This window comes from Engraulis encrasicolus, chromosome 21 (assembly GCF_034702125.1).
Source record: "Engraulis encrasicolus isolate BLACKSEA-1 chromosome 21, IST_EnEncr_1.0, whole genome shotgun sequence".
Classification (NCBI taxonomy): Eukaryota; Metazoa; Chordata; class Actinopteri; order Clupeiformes; family Engraulidae; genus Engraulis; species Engraulis encrasicolus.
This window is the reverse complement of record NC_085877.1, coordinates 39,360,953-39,376,128: the sequence shown is the minus strand read 5'-3', so window position 1 is coordinate 39,376,128 and position 15,176 is coordinate 39,360,953. Positions and strand designations below refer to the sequence as shown.

General features: G+C 42.7%; 1 protein-coding gene across 1 annotated transcript; it reads left to right on the top strand.

Moving 5' to 3' along the window:
• Positions 1 to 3,469: 3,469 nt before the first annotated feature.
• Positions 3,470 to 15,176, top strand: LOC134437408 (cornifelin homolog B-like). The gene is made up of 4 exons (XM_063186899.1): positions 3,470 to 3,563; positions 11,976 to 12,099; positions 13,319 to 13,479; positions 15,114 to 15,176. Exons 1-4 carry the CDS (start codon positions 3,489 to 3,491, stop codon positions 15,174 to 15,176), a joined length of 423 nt encoding a protein of 140 aa, XP_063042969.1. The 5' UTR covers positions 3,470 to 3,488.

The window sequence follows — 15,176 nt, the reverse complement described above, 5'->3', positions numbered from 1 at the left end:
AAGATAGTCATCATAATCATCATCATCATCATCATCATCATCATCATCATCTTCATCCCTCCCCCCTCACCACCTCCTCAATACCCAAACTATGAAGCCTTCCCACCTTCATCATCATCATTAGCATCTTCTTCTTCTTCCTCTTCCTCGTCTTTGTCTTCTTCTTCTTTCTCCCATCTCACCACATCCCCTAAACCCAAACCATGAGGCCTTTCCATCCTATTCATCATCATCATCATCATCATCATCATCATCACCATCATCATCATCATCATCATCATCACCAATACCACCACCATCATCATCATCATCACCACCACCATCATCATCTCTTTCTTCTTCTTCCTCTTCCTCGTCTTCTTCTTCTTCTACCCGCCTCACCACATCCTCTAAACCAAACCATGAGGCCTTTCCATTCAGTTAATCATCATCATCCTCCTCCTCCTCCTCCTATTTCTCCCATGACCTCACCATAAATATGAAACTGTTCCACCACTTCATCATCATCATCGTCATCATCATCATCACCTTCGTCATTACCACCACCACCATCTTCCCCCTCTTCCATACCCAAACTACAAAAACTTACCACCCTCTTAATCATGGACATCATCATCACCCTGTCATAATGAGTCAAGTTGCTTTGTATAAAAGTGTAATGTAATGTAAACATCATAATAAACCATCATCACGGCAACCCTGCACCCAGAGCATGTACAGTACAAGTTCATTAAATGTTTCCTCGATCATGACTCTTGTCTCTACAAGATTATTTATAGTAAATTTCATATTAAAACTCTGCACTCAAACTAAGCAATACCTTTCAGTATTCATGCACACGTGTCACAGCAAATACTCAGGGGATATAAAATCTATATTAATTTCAATATACTACGCAGTGGTTAAATTAATTTAACAAACATTTTGAATTAGCTGTATTGTTTATGATATGAGATATCCTGTGATTTGTTGGGAGCTATGACGACCCATCCTACTTCACTGGCTGCAACCAGGGCTGGACTGTCCATCTGGCATAGCAGGCATTTCCTGGTGGGCCCCGCACCCTTGTGGGCCCCTATTTTCAGATGTATTTATTTTTAAACATTTCTGAAAATAGGGCCCCACAAGGGTGCGGGGCCCACTGGTGTGTCAGTTCTTCCCCGCTAATTATGAGGGGGCCCTTTAAGTCAAAAGTGCCCGGGCCCTATTTCTCCCACAGTCAGCCCTGGCTGCAACAGAGTTAGAGGTGCCGGCCAACCTCACGCGGTGGCGGAGGTCCATGTGCTGGTGGTGCTGAAAGTGAACACATCTGTCTCATAATGGCACTAAAACTCAAACTGCATGCTTGTTTCATTCTGAATTTGAGCTTTATAAGCCCCAGAGACAACAATGTCTCCACCAAAAAAGAAAAGGACGGACATGAAAAGTTATTTCACCACAGCGACAGTAGGCCTAAGTACAGTGCGCCCAGAATGTAAATATTTATCTTACTGCACCCAAAAGTTAAATATTTATCTTGCATCTTCAGTGTTTAGCTAAGTATCAGGCCTATATCTCCTCCTGTTTCTTTTTTTGAGTGCAAGTTTTAACTGGTTACACGTACGCCGATATAACATGTGGATAAACATAAAAACTCTATTGAGACAGGTGTGGTTTAGCCCCCTCAATGGGATATTTTTAAAACCAAAGCGTTTTCAAAAAAATCCATATATATGTGAACAGCTTCTAAGACGTTGATGGAATGGAAGTCCATATCGTTTGTTCTTCCGATTAGATGCTAAACTGCATTTCGTTACTCTGAAGAGTTCAGATGCAAAACACCCAAAGTGCCTTTTCAGAAAATAATCTTAATTCATTTTTATTTAATACAAAGCTGTCAAAATTGCATATTTTTAATTTTATTTATGCAATATATCTATTTATATGTATTATCAAGTGCATAAATGTAAACTAAACCAACAACAGGGTTCTCTAAAAATATAGAAGTGCAGGTCTTCGGAAATGGAGTTAGGGGGGTTTGCATCTGAACTCTTCAATTTATTTATACTTGTGTAATGACAGCAACATTGAAGGGGTGGATTCCATTGTGCGGACTACCGTCCTCAGTCTGTGCTTGTGGCCTCGCGTTTCGCTGACGCCCCGCCTCTGTGGAGAAAACAATAAAGTTTTAAAAAAGTTTTTAAAGCCACTTTTGGGGTACTACTCTTCATTCATTCTTCATTCACCATCCCATTTGCAAAATGAGAAAATGGGTGATCCCATCCTCAGTGCAAAAAAAACAGAAGAAACATTCATGTTCTGTTTTTTTTTTTTTGCACTGAGGATGGGATCACCCGAAACGTTTGCACTTTTGTAAAAATAGCACGGCATATTGTGAGATCATTAAAAAACCACTTTATTTGGGCATCTCTTTTCAAGTCTCTTTTGAGTGCGAGCTCCAGACTTTTTGACTTTGCATTACTCCATATTCCAAGCCAACACACCACCACATAACTAAAGCCACATTGAAAGACGCAGGCCCTCTTTTTGAATTCTTCAAAATGAGAAAATGACATTGGAATTGAGCTTTTGCTAGATATTGCAATACAGGCCAGGGAGTCCCGGCCAAGAAGGCGGCTAGTAATCTACTCTCATCTCTTATGTGTTGTTTTTGATTGTTGTTTTGTGTATTTGATAAACCTATTTCAATTATTTATTTTTCTTCAAATGCTACTATTACTATGTCAGAACGCTACAAAGGACTTTTAGAAAAAGCACAACAAAATACCTTCTCTTAATGTATGTTCTCTACAAGTCTTCTGTTGTCCAGTCTTGCACTTTAAATGTCTGTATGAGCACTGTCTATGTCCATACTGTCTTATGTCCATGTATGAGTACTGTCTATGTCTATACTGTCTATGTCCTTACCTACATTAGTCTATGTCTGCATGGGAGAGCAAGAAACGTAATTTCAAATTCTTTGTATGACCAGTGCATGTAAAGAAATTGACAATAAAACTTGACTTGACTTGACTTGACTCTTGGCAAGGAGAGAAACTGTGCTATCTGATCACCCAAAGATACCTAATTGTTGTTTTTTTTCTCTCATCATGTACGGAAACATGTAATTTACGTGCCAGAGAAAAAACATCAGTTGGAGGGATATCACGCAAGCTTTTCAAGATAAACCTGTTATGTTATTTCCAGTAACAACTCTCTCTTCTGCGTATCTGTTTGTCTCTCACTCTCTCTTCCCACCCCTCTCTGTCTGCTCCCCTCCCCTCCCCTCCCATTCTCCATCCTCTCTCTATCTCTCTGTGTGTGTGTGTGTGTGTGTGTGTGTGTGTGTGTGTGTGTGTGTGTGTGTGTGTGTGTGTGTGTGTGTGTGTGTGTGTGTGTGTGTGTGTGTGTGTGTGTGTGTGTGTGTGTGTGTGTGTGTGTGTGCGCACACGCGCGCCTATGTGTCTGTGTGTGAGTGTGTCTGTGTGTGTGCATGCTGTGTGGCTGTAATGACACAGTGGAGTGCCCATTTGTTTGGAGACATTTCTAATAACCAGATTGTACTCAACCTTCTTGCTGCTAAGGTAAGAATAGCATGGAGTAGTAGCCTGCATATGTAAAATAGCAAATAGCCAACTATAAAATAGCGCACTGATGTTAGACTTGCCATTGTTTACCCGTGAAAGCAGTACATTTGGATGGTTTTGGATGGTGATTTCAGGATTTTTACTTTTTTTGTAATAAGCATGACTACCTTTCAACAATGCGTTTGAATTGGCCATACATTTTGTATTCTGTTCAGTAGGAACAGTGGGAAATTTCCACTACTGTAAGTAGAGTACTTTCCCAAATTCTATGACTATTAGACACTGGATCATGAGATCCAGACGTGTATATACTGTACTCAGTACTGTATGTTGCTACCATAATACAGTATATTGCATATTTGAGCATTTTTTAAAGTGGGTATACTGTATATATTTGTGCTGTTCTAAATAATGGATCAATCAATTAAGTGGGTATACTGAAATTTAGAAGTGGGTATACTCCGTATACCCGCGTTCTACGTAGACTACAACACTGCTTTTGAAACTTGTATATTGTGACAAACTGTATTACTGTATGTAGTGTAGGCTATGTGTGTTTAGACTGACTAATGCACTGAATTATGTGAGTGTACATGAATGTATGGGTTTGTGTGTGTGTGTGTGTGTGTGTGTGTGTGTGTGTGTGTGTGTGTGTGTGTGTGTGTGTGTGTGTGTGTGTGTGTGTGTGTGTGTGTGTGTGTGTGTGTGTGTGTGTGTGTGTGTGCGGGGGGGGGTGTGTATGGGTGTGCAGGATGGGGGTCATGTATGCCAAAACGTTGAACATGTTTAACTTTGGGGTTTCATTCATTCATTTATTCACTCATTCATTCACTCATTCATTCATCCATTTATCCTTTCATGTAGACATGTTTGACCATTATACACCAATATCTTGGGTTACTTCCTAACATTACAATTAGCCTGTATTTTTATCCAAAGCCATTTACCAAGGGAGGCATACACAGCAACATACACACAGTGTAGTCTGGGTACGGGGAGACACAGAGTACAGAAATGGGGCCTTACGCCTAGTACCCACTGGGGAAACTGCCAGACGGGATCCGCGACGTGCAATATCGCGCTGGGGGTGTGGTCACGGATACTCCCATTAGATTCTCCCCGGGGCTAACTACGCTGCTCACCCGACTTTCGACCCTCGCGGCGCGGCCTGTGTCTCGCAGCTGACACCGGGTAGACCGAGCGAGATAACAAACGCTGAACGGTCGTTTGCACACATTACTCACCCAATATCACAACACAGTGTGTACATGGCTTAAATGCGATTGTGTTTTGGTCCTAGATAACATTTAAGCCCCGTTATATCATTATAGAAGTACAGAAGTAGTCTAATATAAGCTTGTAGCTGCCTGGTTCTGGTAAAATGCTAACGTTAGCTTACCCGGTTAGCTCAAAACATCGAGTGATCAAATGGCAATGTGGGGTAACCTATTTGTGTTACATAAGTTCGTGGTGCATTTTTACATCCATCCGTGGTAGTCGTGACATTTATAAGCATTTAGGGTCTTTATATTAAGCAAAAACGTGATGTTGGAAATCACAGAAATCGCCGCCATGTTTTTCAAAAAATGTTGTAACTCCCGCCCTTGCTACCCATACGTCCATCTGATTGGTTATTGGACCATCAAATGCATGATATACGGCCCGTACCCACACAGAGTAATTCCGCTCCGCTCTCATTGACTTTGAATGGGGGCGATATCGCGCTTGACAGCGCGGAGGGGAAGCGATATCGCAGCGGGACGCGGTTTGATATAGACGAGATCTCTATATCATGCAAATTTGATGGTCCAATAACCAATCAGATGGGCGTTTGGGTAGCAAGGGCGGGAGTTACAAAAAAATATGAAAAACATGGCGGTGATTTCTGTGATTTCCAACATCACGTTTTTGCTTAATATAAAGACCCTAAATGCTTATAAATGTCACGACTACCACGGATTGATGTAAAAATGCACCACGAACTTATGTAACACAAATAGGTCACCCCACATTGCCATTTGATCACTCGATGTTTTGAGCTAACCGGGTAAGCTAACGTTAGCATTTTACCAGAACCAGGCAGCTACAAGCTTATATTAGACTACTTCTGTACTTCTATAATGATATAACGGGGCTTAAATGTTATCTAGGACCAAAACACAATCAAATTTAAGCCATGTACACACTGTGTTGTGATATTGGGTGAGTAATGTGTGCAAACGACCTTTCGCCGTTTGTTATCTCGCTCGGTCTACCCGGTGTCAGCTGCGAGACACATGCCGCGCCGCGAGGCTCGAAAGTCGGGTGAGCAGCGTAGTTAGCCCCGGGGAGAATCTACTGGGAGTATCCGTGACCACACCCCCAGCGCGATATTGCGCGTCGCGGATCCCGCCTGCCAATTTCCCCAGTCGCTACTGGGCGATAGAGAGCTCGTCAATATCAAATCGCGTCCCGCTGCGATATTGCTTCACCTCCGCGCTGTCAATATCGCTCAATATCGCCCCCATTCAAAGTCAATGAGAGCGGAGCGGAATTACTCTGTGTGGGTACGGGGCGTAAGGGTTAGAGTTAGAGTCACGGCCCGTACCCACACAGAGTAATTCCGCTCCGCTCTCATTGACTTTGAATGGGGGCGATATCGCGCTTGACAGCGCGGAGGGGAAGCGATATCGCAGCGGGACGCGGTTTGATATAGACGAGATCTCTATATCATGCAAATTTGATGGTCCAATAACCAATCAGATGGGCGTATGGGTAGCAAGGGCGGGAGTTACAAAAAAATTTGAAAAACATGGCGGCGATTTCTGTGATTTCCAACATCACGTTTTTGCTTAATATAAAGACCCTAAATGCTTATAAATGTCACGACTACCACGGATTGATGTAAAAATGCACCACGAACTTATGTAACACAAATAGGTTACCCCACATTGCCATTTGATCACTCGATGTTTTGAGCTAACCGGGTAAGCTAACATTAGCATTTTACCAGAACCAGGCAGCTACAAGCTTATATTAGACTACTTCTGTACTTCTATAATGATATAACGGGGCTTAAATGTTATCTAGGACCAAAACACAATCGCATTTAAGCCATGTACACACTGTGTTGTGATATTGGGTGAGTAATGTGTGCAAACGACCTTTCGCCGTTTGTTATCTCGCTCGGTCTACCCGGTGTCAGCTGCGAGACACATGCCGCGCCGCGAGGCTCGAAAGTCGGGTGAGCAGCGTAGTTAGCCCCGGGGAGAATCTACTGGGAGTATCCGTGACCACACCCCCAGCGCGATATTGCGCGTTGCGGATCCCGCCTGCTAATTTCCCCAGTCGGTACTAGGCGATAGAGAGCTCATCAATATCAAACCGCGTCCCGCTGCGATATCGCTTCACCTCCGCGCTGTCAAGCGCAATATCGCCCCCATTCAAAGTCAATGAGAGCGGAGCGGAATTACTCTGTGTGGGTACGGGCCGTAAGGGTTAGAGTTAGAGTCACGGCCCGTACCCACACAGAGTAATTCCGCTCCGCTCTCATTGACTTTGAATGGGGGCGATATCGCGCTTGACAGCGCGGAGGGGAAGCGATATCGCAGCGGGACGCGGTTTGATATAGACGAGATCTCTATATCATGCAAATTTGATGGTCCAATAACCAATCAGATGGGCGTATGGGTAGCAAGGGCGGGAGTTACAAAAAAATTTGAAAAACATGGCGGCGATTTCTGTGATTTCCAACATCACGTTTTTGCTTAATATAAAGACCCTAAATGCTTATAAATGTCACGACTACCACGGATTGATGTAAAAATGCACCACGAACTTATGTAACACAAATAGGTTACCCCACATTGCCATTTGATCACTCGATGTTTTGAGCTAACCGGGTAAGCTAACGTTAGCATTTTACCAGAACCAGGCAGCTACAAGCTTATATTAGACTACTTCTGTACTTCTATAATGATATAACGGGGCTTAAATGTTATCTAGGACCAAAACACAATCGCATTTAAGCCATGTACACACTGTGTTGTGATATTGGGTGAGTAATGTGTGCAAACGACCTTTCGCCGTTTGTTATCTCGCTCGGTCTACCCGGTGTCAGCTGCGAGACACATGCCGCGCCGCGAGGCTCGAAAGTCGGGTGAGCAGCGTAGTTAGCCCCGGGGAGAATCTACTGGGAGTATCCGTGACCACACCCCCAGCGCGATATTGCGCGTCGCGGATCCCGCCTGCCGATTTCCCCAGTCGGTACTAGGCGATAGAGAACTCGTCTATATCAAATTGCGTCCCGCTGCGATATCGCTTCACCTCCGCGCTGTCAAGCGCAATATCGCCACCATTCAAAGTCAATGAGAGCGGAGCGGAATTACTCTGTGTGGGTACGGGCCGTAAGGGTTAGAGTTAGAGTCACGGCCCGTACCCACACAGAGTAATTTCGCTCCGCTCTCATTGACTTTGAATGGGGGCGATATCGCGCTTGACAGCGCGGAGGGGAAGCGATATCGCAGCGGGACGCGGTTTGATATAGACGAGATCTCTATATCATGCAAATTTGATGGTCCAATAACCAATCAGATGGGCGTATGGGTAGCAAGGGCGGGAGTTACAAAAAAATTTGAAAAACATGGCGGCGATTTCTGTGATTTCCAACATCACGTTTTTGCTTAATATAAAGACCCTAAATGCTTATACTGTAGATGTCACAACTACCGCGGATTGATGCAAAAATGCACCACGAACTTATGTAACACAAATAGGTTACCCCACATTGCCATTTGATCACTCGAAGTTTTGAGCTAACCGAGTAAGCTAACATTAGCATTTTACCAGAACCAGGCAGCTACAAGCTTATATTAGACTACTTCTGTACTTCTATAATGATATAACGGGGCTTAAATGTTATCTAGGACCAAAACACAATCGCATTTAAGCCATGTACACACTGTGTTGTGATATTGGGTGAGTAATGTGTGCAAACGACCGTTCGCCGTTTGTTATCTCGCTCGGTCTACCCGGTGTCAGCTGCGAGACACATGCCGCGCCGCGAGGCTTGAAAGTCGGGTGAGCAGCGTAGTTAGCCCCGGGGAGAATCTACTGGTAGTATCCGTGACCACACCCCCACCGCGATATTGCGCGTCGCGGATCCCGCCTGGCAATTTCCCCTGTGGGTACTAGGCGTGAGTGTACTTTATTGTCCCTGGAGGGGAAATTTGTCTTGGGCTTCACCAATCACTGCATAACACAGTATTCACTCACATACCCATACAACATAGAAACATAGAAAACATAAAAGCTTAAGAAACATGAAAAAAAACCTGTGCACTCCCTTCACATGGCATGTCTATCTACCGTTGAGCATTCTAATCGCATTGGGGACAAAGGAGTTCTTATATTTAATCAGTCTGCAGTTCAGCGTCCTGAAACGTCTACCTGAGGGAAGCAGTGTAAACTCATGGTGCAGAATGTGTGTGGGATCCTCTATCATCTTCAGTGCCTCCCTGAGCACTGACTTTTCGTAGAGGGACTGCATATATCCCTGATCTTGGTGCAATGTTCAGTGCAGTTTTAACCAGACGCCCCAGCTTGGCTTTTAACTGAACAGTCAGAAAGCCATACCACAGGGAAGTAGTCTTAAAGGAACAGTGCACACTCTTTTGATTTTCACATATTTGCAGTTTTTACAAGTATTAAACATGAATGTGTGTATCATTTTCTTCTCAGTGTGTTCAGTGCTTAGATTTATTAGTATTAGAATTATTAGCATAGCTTAATCACTGGAAGTAAATGGAACCATTATCATCAAGCCACAAGTGATCACTGAGCGGGATAAAATTGCCTTTTTGCACTCTGGTGATTTTTACATTCATTTTAAAGTGGTTTATAAGTACATTTAATGGTAACACTTTATTTTAGGGACACATCTATTAGCACTAATACATACAATATTAATGCCTGTGTAAGTAACTTGTAAGGCATGTACTAAGCAAAATAAGACAGTTGTTAAGCATGTATTCACAAATGTCTTGTTCATGCCCAATTAGGGATTTATTACTAATATAACCTTAGTAAGGACCAGTAAGCCTATATTTCTATTTATTAGTAAGTAGTAAGTGGCAGAATACAATGTGTATAAGCTCCCGACACACTGTGTGAACAAACCCTGAACAGTGTGAAAACAGACGCAGAATAAGGGTCCCTATTCTAAAGTGATGCATTGGTCAGCCCAGATGGCTCAGGGCCTCTGCACTACCAAAGTCCTAGGGACCCCACACCACCCAGGCCTGCACTACCTAGCCCCCCCGATCTACAAAGTGTAAGGGTATATCAAATAATTAATACTTACCCAGTTGAGTCATCTAGTTTTCTCTTGTTCATATCAATGAGAGGGAGGTAACAAGAGCCTATATATAGCAAGGATTGAACGTACACTTGTCAATGGCGGTGGGTTGGTGAGATGTAATTTTTTTTCATGTACCACTGAGTTTTAATTGTAAAAAAAACCAAAATAAATGCAGAACATTAGAATTATAGTTTTGAAGCAAAACTAAACTACTCTTTTGTGATAATTAAGGGAATGTTTGAGAACATTAGCTTCAAGAAGTGCAGTGCATGATGGGTACGCAATCTAGGCCAACAGACAACCTACCCAGCTCTGAGCCTACGTCCTTAGCTCCTCCCCTCACTTGTGAAATTTAGTTGCTATCCAAACAATTTGCCATGTACGTAACAACAGAAATATTATCATTGCTGCATTGGCCATGCATTGCATTTCTGACTAAGGGCGTAGCCTACCCATCATGCACTGCACTTCTTGTAGCTAAGTTTTCTCAAACATTAACTTATTTATCAGAAAGGAATAGCTTAGTTTCGCTTCCAAACTATTACTCATCGTTATATTCTGCATTTATTGTAGGGTTTTTACAATTAAAACTAATTGGTGTATGAAAAAATGACATCTCACCACCCACCGTCATTGATAACTTTACGTCCAATCCTTGCTATATAATGCTTCCAATTACTCATTGACACAATGAGTAGAATAAGTGAGATCTTCATACCTACTGAGACTAATGTAGACTCTGAAATGTTCTTACACTTTGCTTCCCGGGGGGGGAACGTAGAGTGGGGGCCCTAGGTAGTGGGGGGGCCTAAGCCATCTGGGCTGAGCAATGCATCACTTTAGAATAGGGACCCTTATTCCATATCTGTTTTCACACTGTTCAGGGTTTGTTGTGTACCAGGAGCTTATACACATTGTATTCTGGCCCTTACTGCTTACACATAAATAGAAATCTAGGTCTACTAGGTCCTTACTAAGGCTATATTGGTAATAAATCCCTTATTGTGCATGAACAAGACATTTGTGAATACATGCTTAACAACTGTCTTATTTTGCTTAGTACATGCCTTACAAGTTACTTACACATGCATTAATATTTTATGTATTAGTGCTAATAGATGTGTCCCTAAAATAAAGTGTTACCGATTTAATGATGTTTTGTTTTGTTTGGTACCATAGATTTCCATTGCTACACTTACAATGTAATATGGCTATACTGTTAAACTATAGGCAATACAAACAGATAGAGAGAGAAAAATCTAATTCTCATATTTTACTAGGGCTTAACTACATAAGAGCAATTTCTTGAAATGAGGTGGACTGTTCCATTAAGTTCAGGGGGTTGCAGGTCAGAATTGCCAACCCTCCCTGTCCCTATACGCCTTCCATGTAATGTATTGAATGTATTGTAATGTTTCAAAAAACATAACCAGAATTCAAGAGTACTGCAATATCCAGAGCAATTAAGCAGGCAAACATAGAATGCAGCAATGTGCAAAATGCTGCTGCAGAATATGCGTGCATTGCAAAGTTAGTGAAAGGGGTCATGGATGAGCAGGGCTAGTTTTGTGATGGTGAACAATGCTCTTCATTGTCTTGTTGCAGACCTTGGTGGAGAAAGTGAAACCAAATATCTTTCCCCTTTTTAGCGTTCAGTGATTGTCTGATATTGGAATGTTATAAAATGGCATGGAATGGAATGTTATAAAATGTAACCAATACACTGTTAATAGCTGTTAGTCACTTTGGATAAAAGTGTAATGTAATGTTAAAACACAACAATATCCACAGCAATAAAGCAGGCAAATAAAGAGTGCCGCAAATAGCAATGTAGGCTACAAAATGTTGGGGGTTGCACAATATGCATGCATCGAAAAGTTAGTGCAAGGGGGTCATGGATAAGTAGGGTTAGTTTTTTGTGATGGTGAACAATGCTGTCAATGTCATTGTCTTGTTGCAGACCTTGGTGGAGAAAGTGAAACTAAATTCCTTTCTCCTTTTTGGCGCTCAATGTTTATCTAATAATGGAATGTTGTAAAATGGAATGTTTATTTTGTGTTTCTGTAGAACAGGTCGTTGGCATGGCGAACAAGATGGTAGTCACGCAACCTGTCGGCTTCAACTCGACAACTATGACAACACAGTCCAGACAGTGGAGCACAGGACTCTTCCAGTGCCTCGATGACATGCCATCATGTGTGTGTCCTTGTGTTGTCCTTGGGGAGGGGCAGATGGATGACAGACGGATGCGTGCAGCGTGCGTGCGTGTGTGCGTGCGTGCGTGCGTGCGTGCTTGTGTGCGTGCTTGCGTGCGTGCTTGCGTGCGTGTGTGCGTGCCTGCTTGTGTGTGTGTGTGTGTGTGTGTTTGTGTTTGTGTGTGTGTGTGTGTGTGTGTGTGTGTGTGTGTGTGTGTGTGTGTGTGTGTGTGTGTGTGTGTGTGTGTATGTACATATGTGTGTGATAGAGAGAGAGAGAGAGTTCATAATAATAAAGCATATAATCACACGCAGCACACTCTAATTATGGATTGTCCTACTTTTCATTAAAAGAAGCAAAGAAAAAAGTGAACATTAATCAGCAAGTCTTCCTGCAGATATTTTTTGATTTGTGTATTTGTTTATATGGGCAGTCATGGCCTAATGGTTAGGAAGGTGGTTTTGAGTTCAGAGGGTTGCAGGTTTGAATCCCACCCTCACATCTCCCTCCATCCATGGCTTAAGTGCACTTGAGCAAGGTACCTAATCAGACACTGCTCCAGGGGCTTTAACCAATACCCTACTTAAAATAACTGTAAGTCACTTTGGGTAAAGGTATCCCATAAAGTGTAATATCATTTATTTCATTAGTTCATGTGTTTGACTGTAGTGCCCTTGAGGCTCCTAATCTGACACAGCTCCAGGGGCTTTAACCAATACCCTGTACTTAAAGGAGCATTCCTGCCAATTTCGTTGTATTGCTCACGCTACCCTTAACTTGTCAGTACCCGGTGATGCTGCATTTTTTTTGGCTCAGCCCTTTCTAAGATCTGAGCTATTCTAATGGGGGCAGCTTTTGTTTAAAAAACATATGCCTACTCCAAATATTTTCCCAACACCTATCACTGTTTGCTAGTTGTCTGCTGATGTTGCATAATCTTTTTGATGTTTTTGGGAATAAATAAAAATGATTTTTTAAAATGTAAACAAATACCTGCCTCCATTACAATGACCAGTGTCTCGGAAAAGGCTGAAGAAGGAAAACAAAATTCTCAGGTACTGACAAGTCCAGGGTAATGTGAGCATTACAACTGCATGTTGAAATGGGCTGAAGTTATCCTTTAAAATAAATGTAAGTCGCTTTAGATAAAAACATCAGCTAAGTGTTATGTAATGTAATGGATGTCTGTTCGTGTGTTTGTCTGTGTGTGAATATATAGGCTGCTTCAACTTCTGGTGCCTGTGGTGTTTCATGTGCAAGACGTCTAAGGACTTTGGCGAGCCCCTCTGTCTCCCCCTTGTGGACATCTGTATGGGCGGCGTGGTGAAGCCCGTCACACTCTCCATGAGGGCGGTGATGCGCAGACGCTACGGCATTGAGGTGAGTGAGGACACATAGAGGCGCATCTTGTAACCAGGCTAGGCAGGCAGCCACTTGGGACCCCCAAGCCCCTATATGGTGAATAACAGCTCACACTTTACTACAGTAGCGGCAATTTTGTTTCAAATGTTCATTCCTTTGATTTTTCGCTTGGGGTCCCATCTGACCCTAGAATCGCCTGGACACATAGAGCTGGGAATTTTCGAAACACACACACACACACACATAAGTATAAATACAGTATAGGCCAAAAGTTTAGACACACTCTCACATATAATGCCTTCTCTTTATTTTCTATTTTGGGGAGTTAGAAACTGGGAAACACGCATGGCAGACACTTACTTTCACACTCACTCACACACACACACACACACACACACACACACACACACACACACACACACACACACACACACACACACACACACACACACACACACACACACACACACACACACACACAAACACACACACACAAACACACACACACACACACAGGGGTGAGGAACCTTTTTCATTCAAAGGGTCATTTAAAGTCCTCCAAGGGCCGTACTATGAACAGACAAACTAGAATTTCCCCCTGCACTTTAGGCCTATTTATTGAGGGAGGCCAATAGACAACAGACCCCACTTCCACTAGGTCCCCTGAAAATATGACTTAATGTATTGCAAAGGTAATTTCAAAGATTGCGTTACATATTTCATGTAAAAATGTACCACGCACTGATGAAGGCTTGATAGCCGAAACGCGTTTGCTTTTTGGACATGGTGGTAATATACCGGTAAAAAAATATTGAGACACAGTTTGTGAGTGCAGATTTTTCTTCCTTAAGTTCATACATTTTATCGCGCACCCAAAGACTTTCATTTTTCCCAGAAGTTGATCGCGTCCTTTGCCAAAAATGGAAAAATGTATAACATTAAAATGATACGGGTCTGGATAAGGCGGCCTCACGGGCCGTACGTGGCGCCCGAGCAATACCTGTGAGTTCCCCACCCATGCTGCAGAGAGAAAAGGTATGGGAGGGGGCAGAGACAGAGACAGAGGGTATTTCTCAAAGGGAAGTGTCCTTGCCATGCTAGGACGAGGAACGCCCATTTTCCGCGGATTTCATCAAATACTAGACAATATAACTAGTTCATTAACAATAAATAACTGGATATACACCTTGGAAAAATGGGTGTTACTCGTCCTAGCTAGGCTAGGAGACTTCACTTTGAGAAGTATGCTGTTCCCAAGAGGCAGCAAGACTAAGCACATCTCTTACAGCCTTCAAGAAGCAAGTAAAAACTCCTCTTTCATGATTATCCACTAATGCTTGAGCCAAAGGCCAGACTCTTGACATGATGTGTATGTGTGTTTGTGTGTACGCTACTTTACAACAAAAAAAATCTAACTAACTAACTTGCTTGTTGTTCTGTATATTTCCTGTGCACTTTGTATCTGCTAGTGATGTTGGCAATGATTATGTCGTCGTTTGTAAGTCGCTTTGGTTATAAAGTGTCTGGCAAATGCAATGTAATGTAAGTACCCAGAGACTCAGAGGACTGATTTTGTCTTTTTCTTGTCTCAGGGGAACCTGACTCATGACTGTGTGTACACAACCTTCTGTGGACCGTGTGTGTGGTGCCAGATGGCCAGAGAGATGCAACTCAGAACTCCACCTGCAACACTACACCACCATCAGAACATCTAG

Excerpts from the sequence above, each read along its gene's own strand:
- LOC134437408 (XM_063186899.1), top strand. The coding sequence starts at position 3,489 with ATGACACAGTGGAGTGCCCATTTGTTTGGAGACATTTCTAATAACCAG. Across the intron at positions 12,100-13,318 it reads CCTCGATGACATGCCATCAT|GCTGCTTCAACTTCTGGTGC; the intron begins GTGTGTGTCCTT and ends GTGAATATATAG. Across the intron at positions 13,480-15,113 it reads GCAGACGCTACGGCATTGAG|ATGGCCAGAGAGATGCAACT; the intron begins GTGAGTGAGGAC and ends GTGTGGTGCCAG.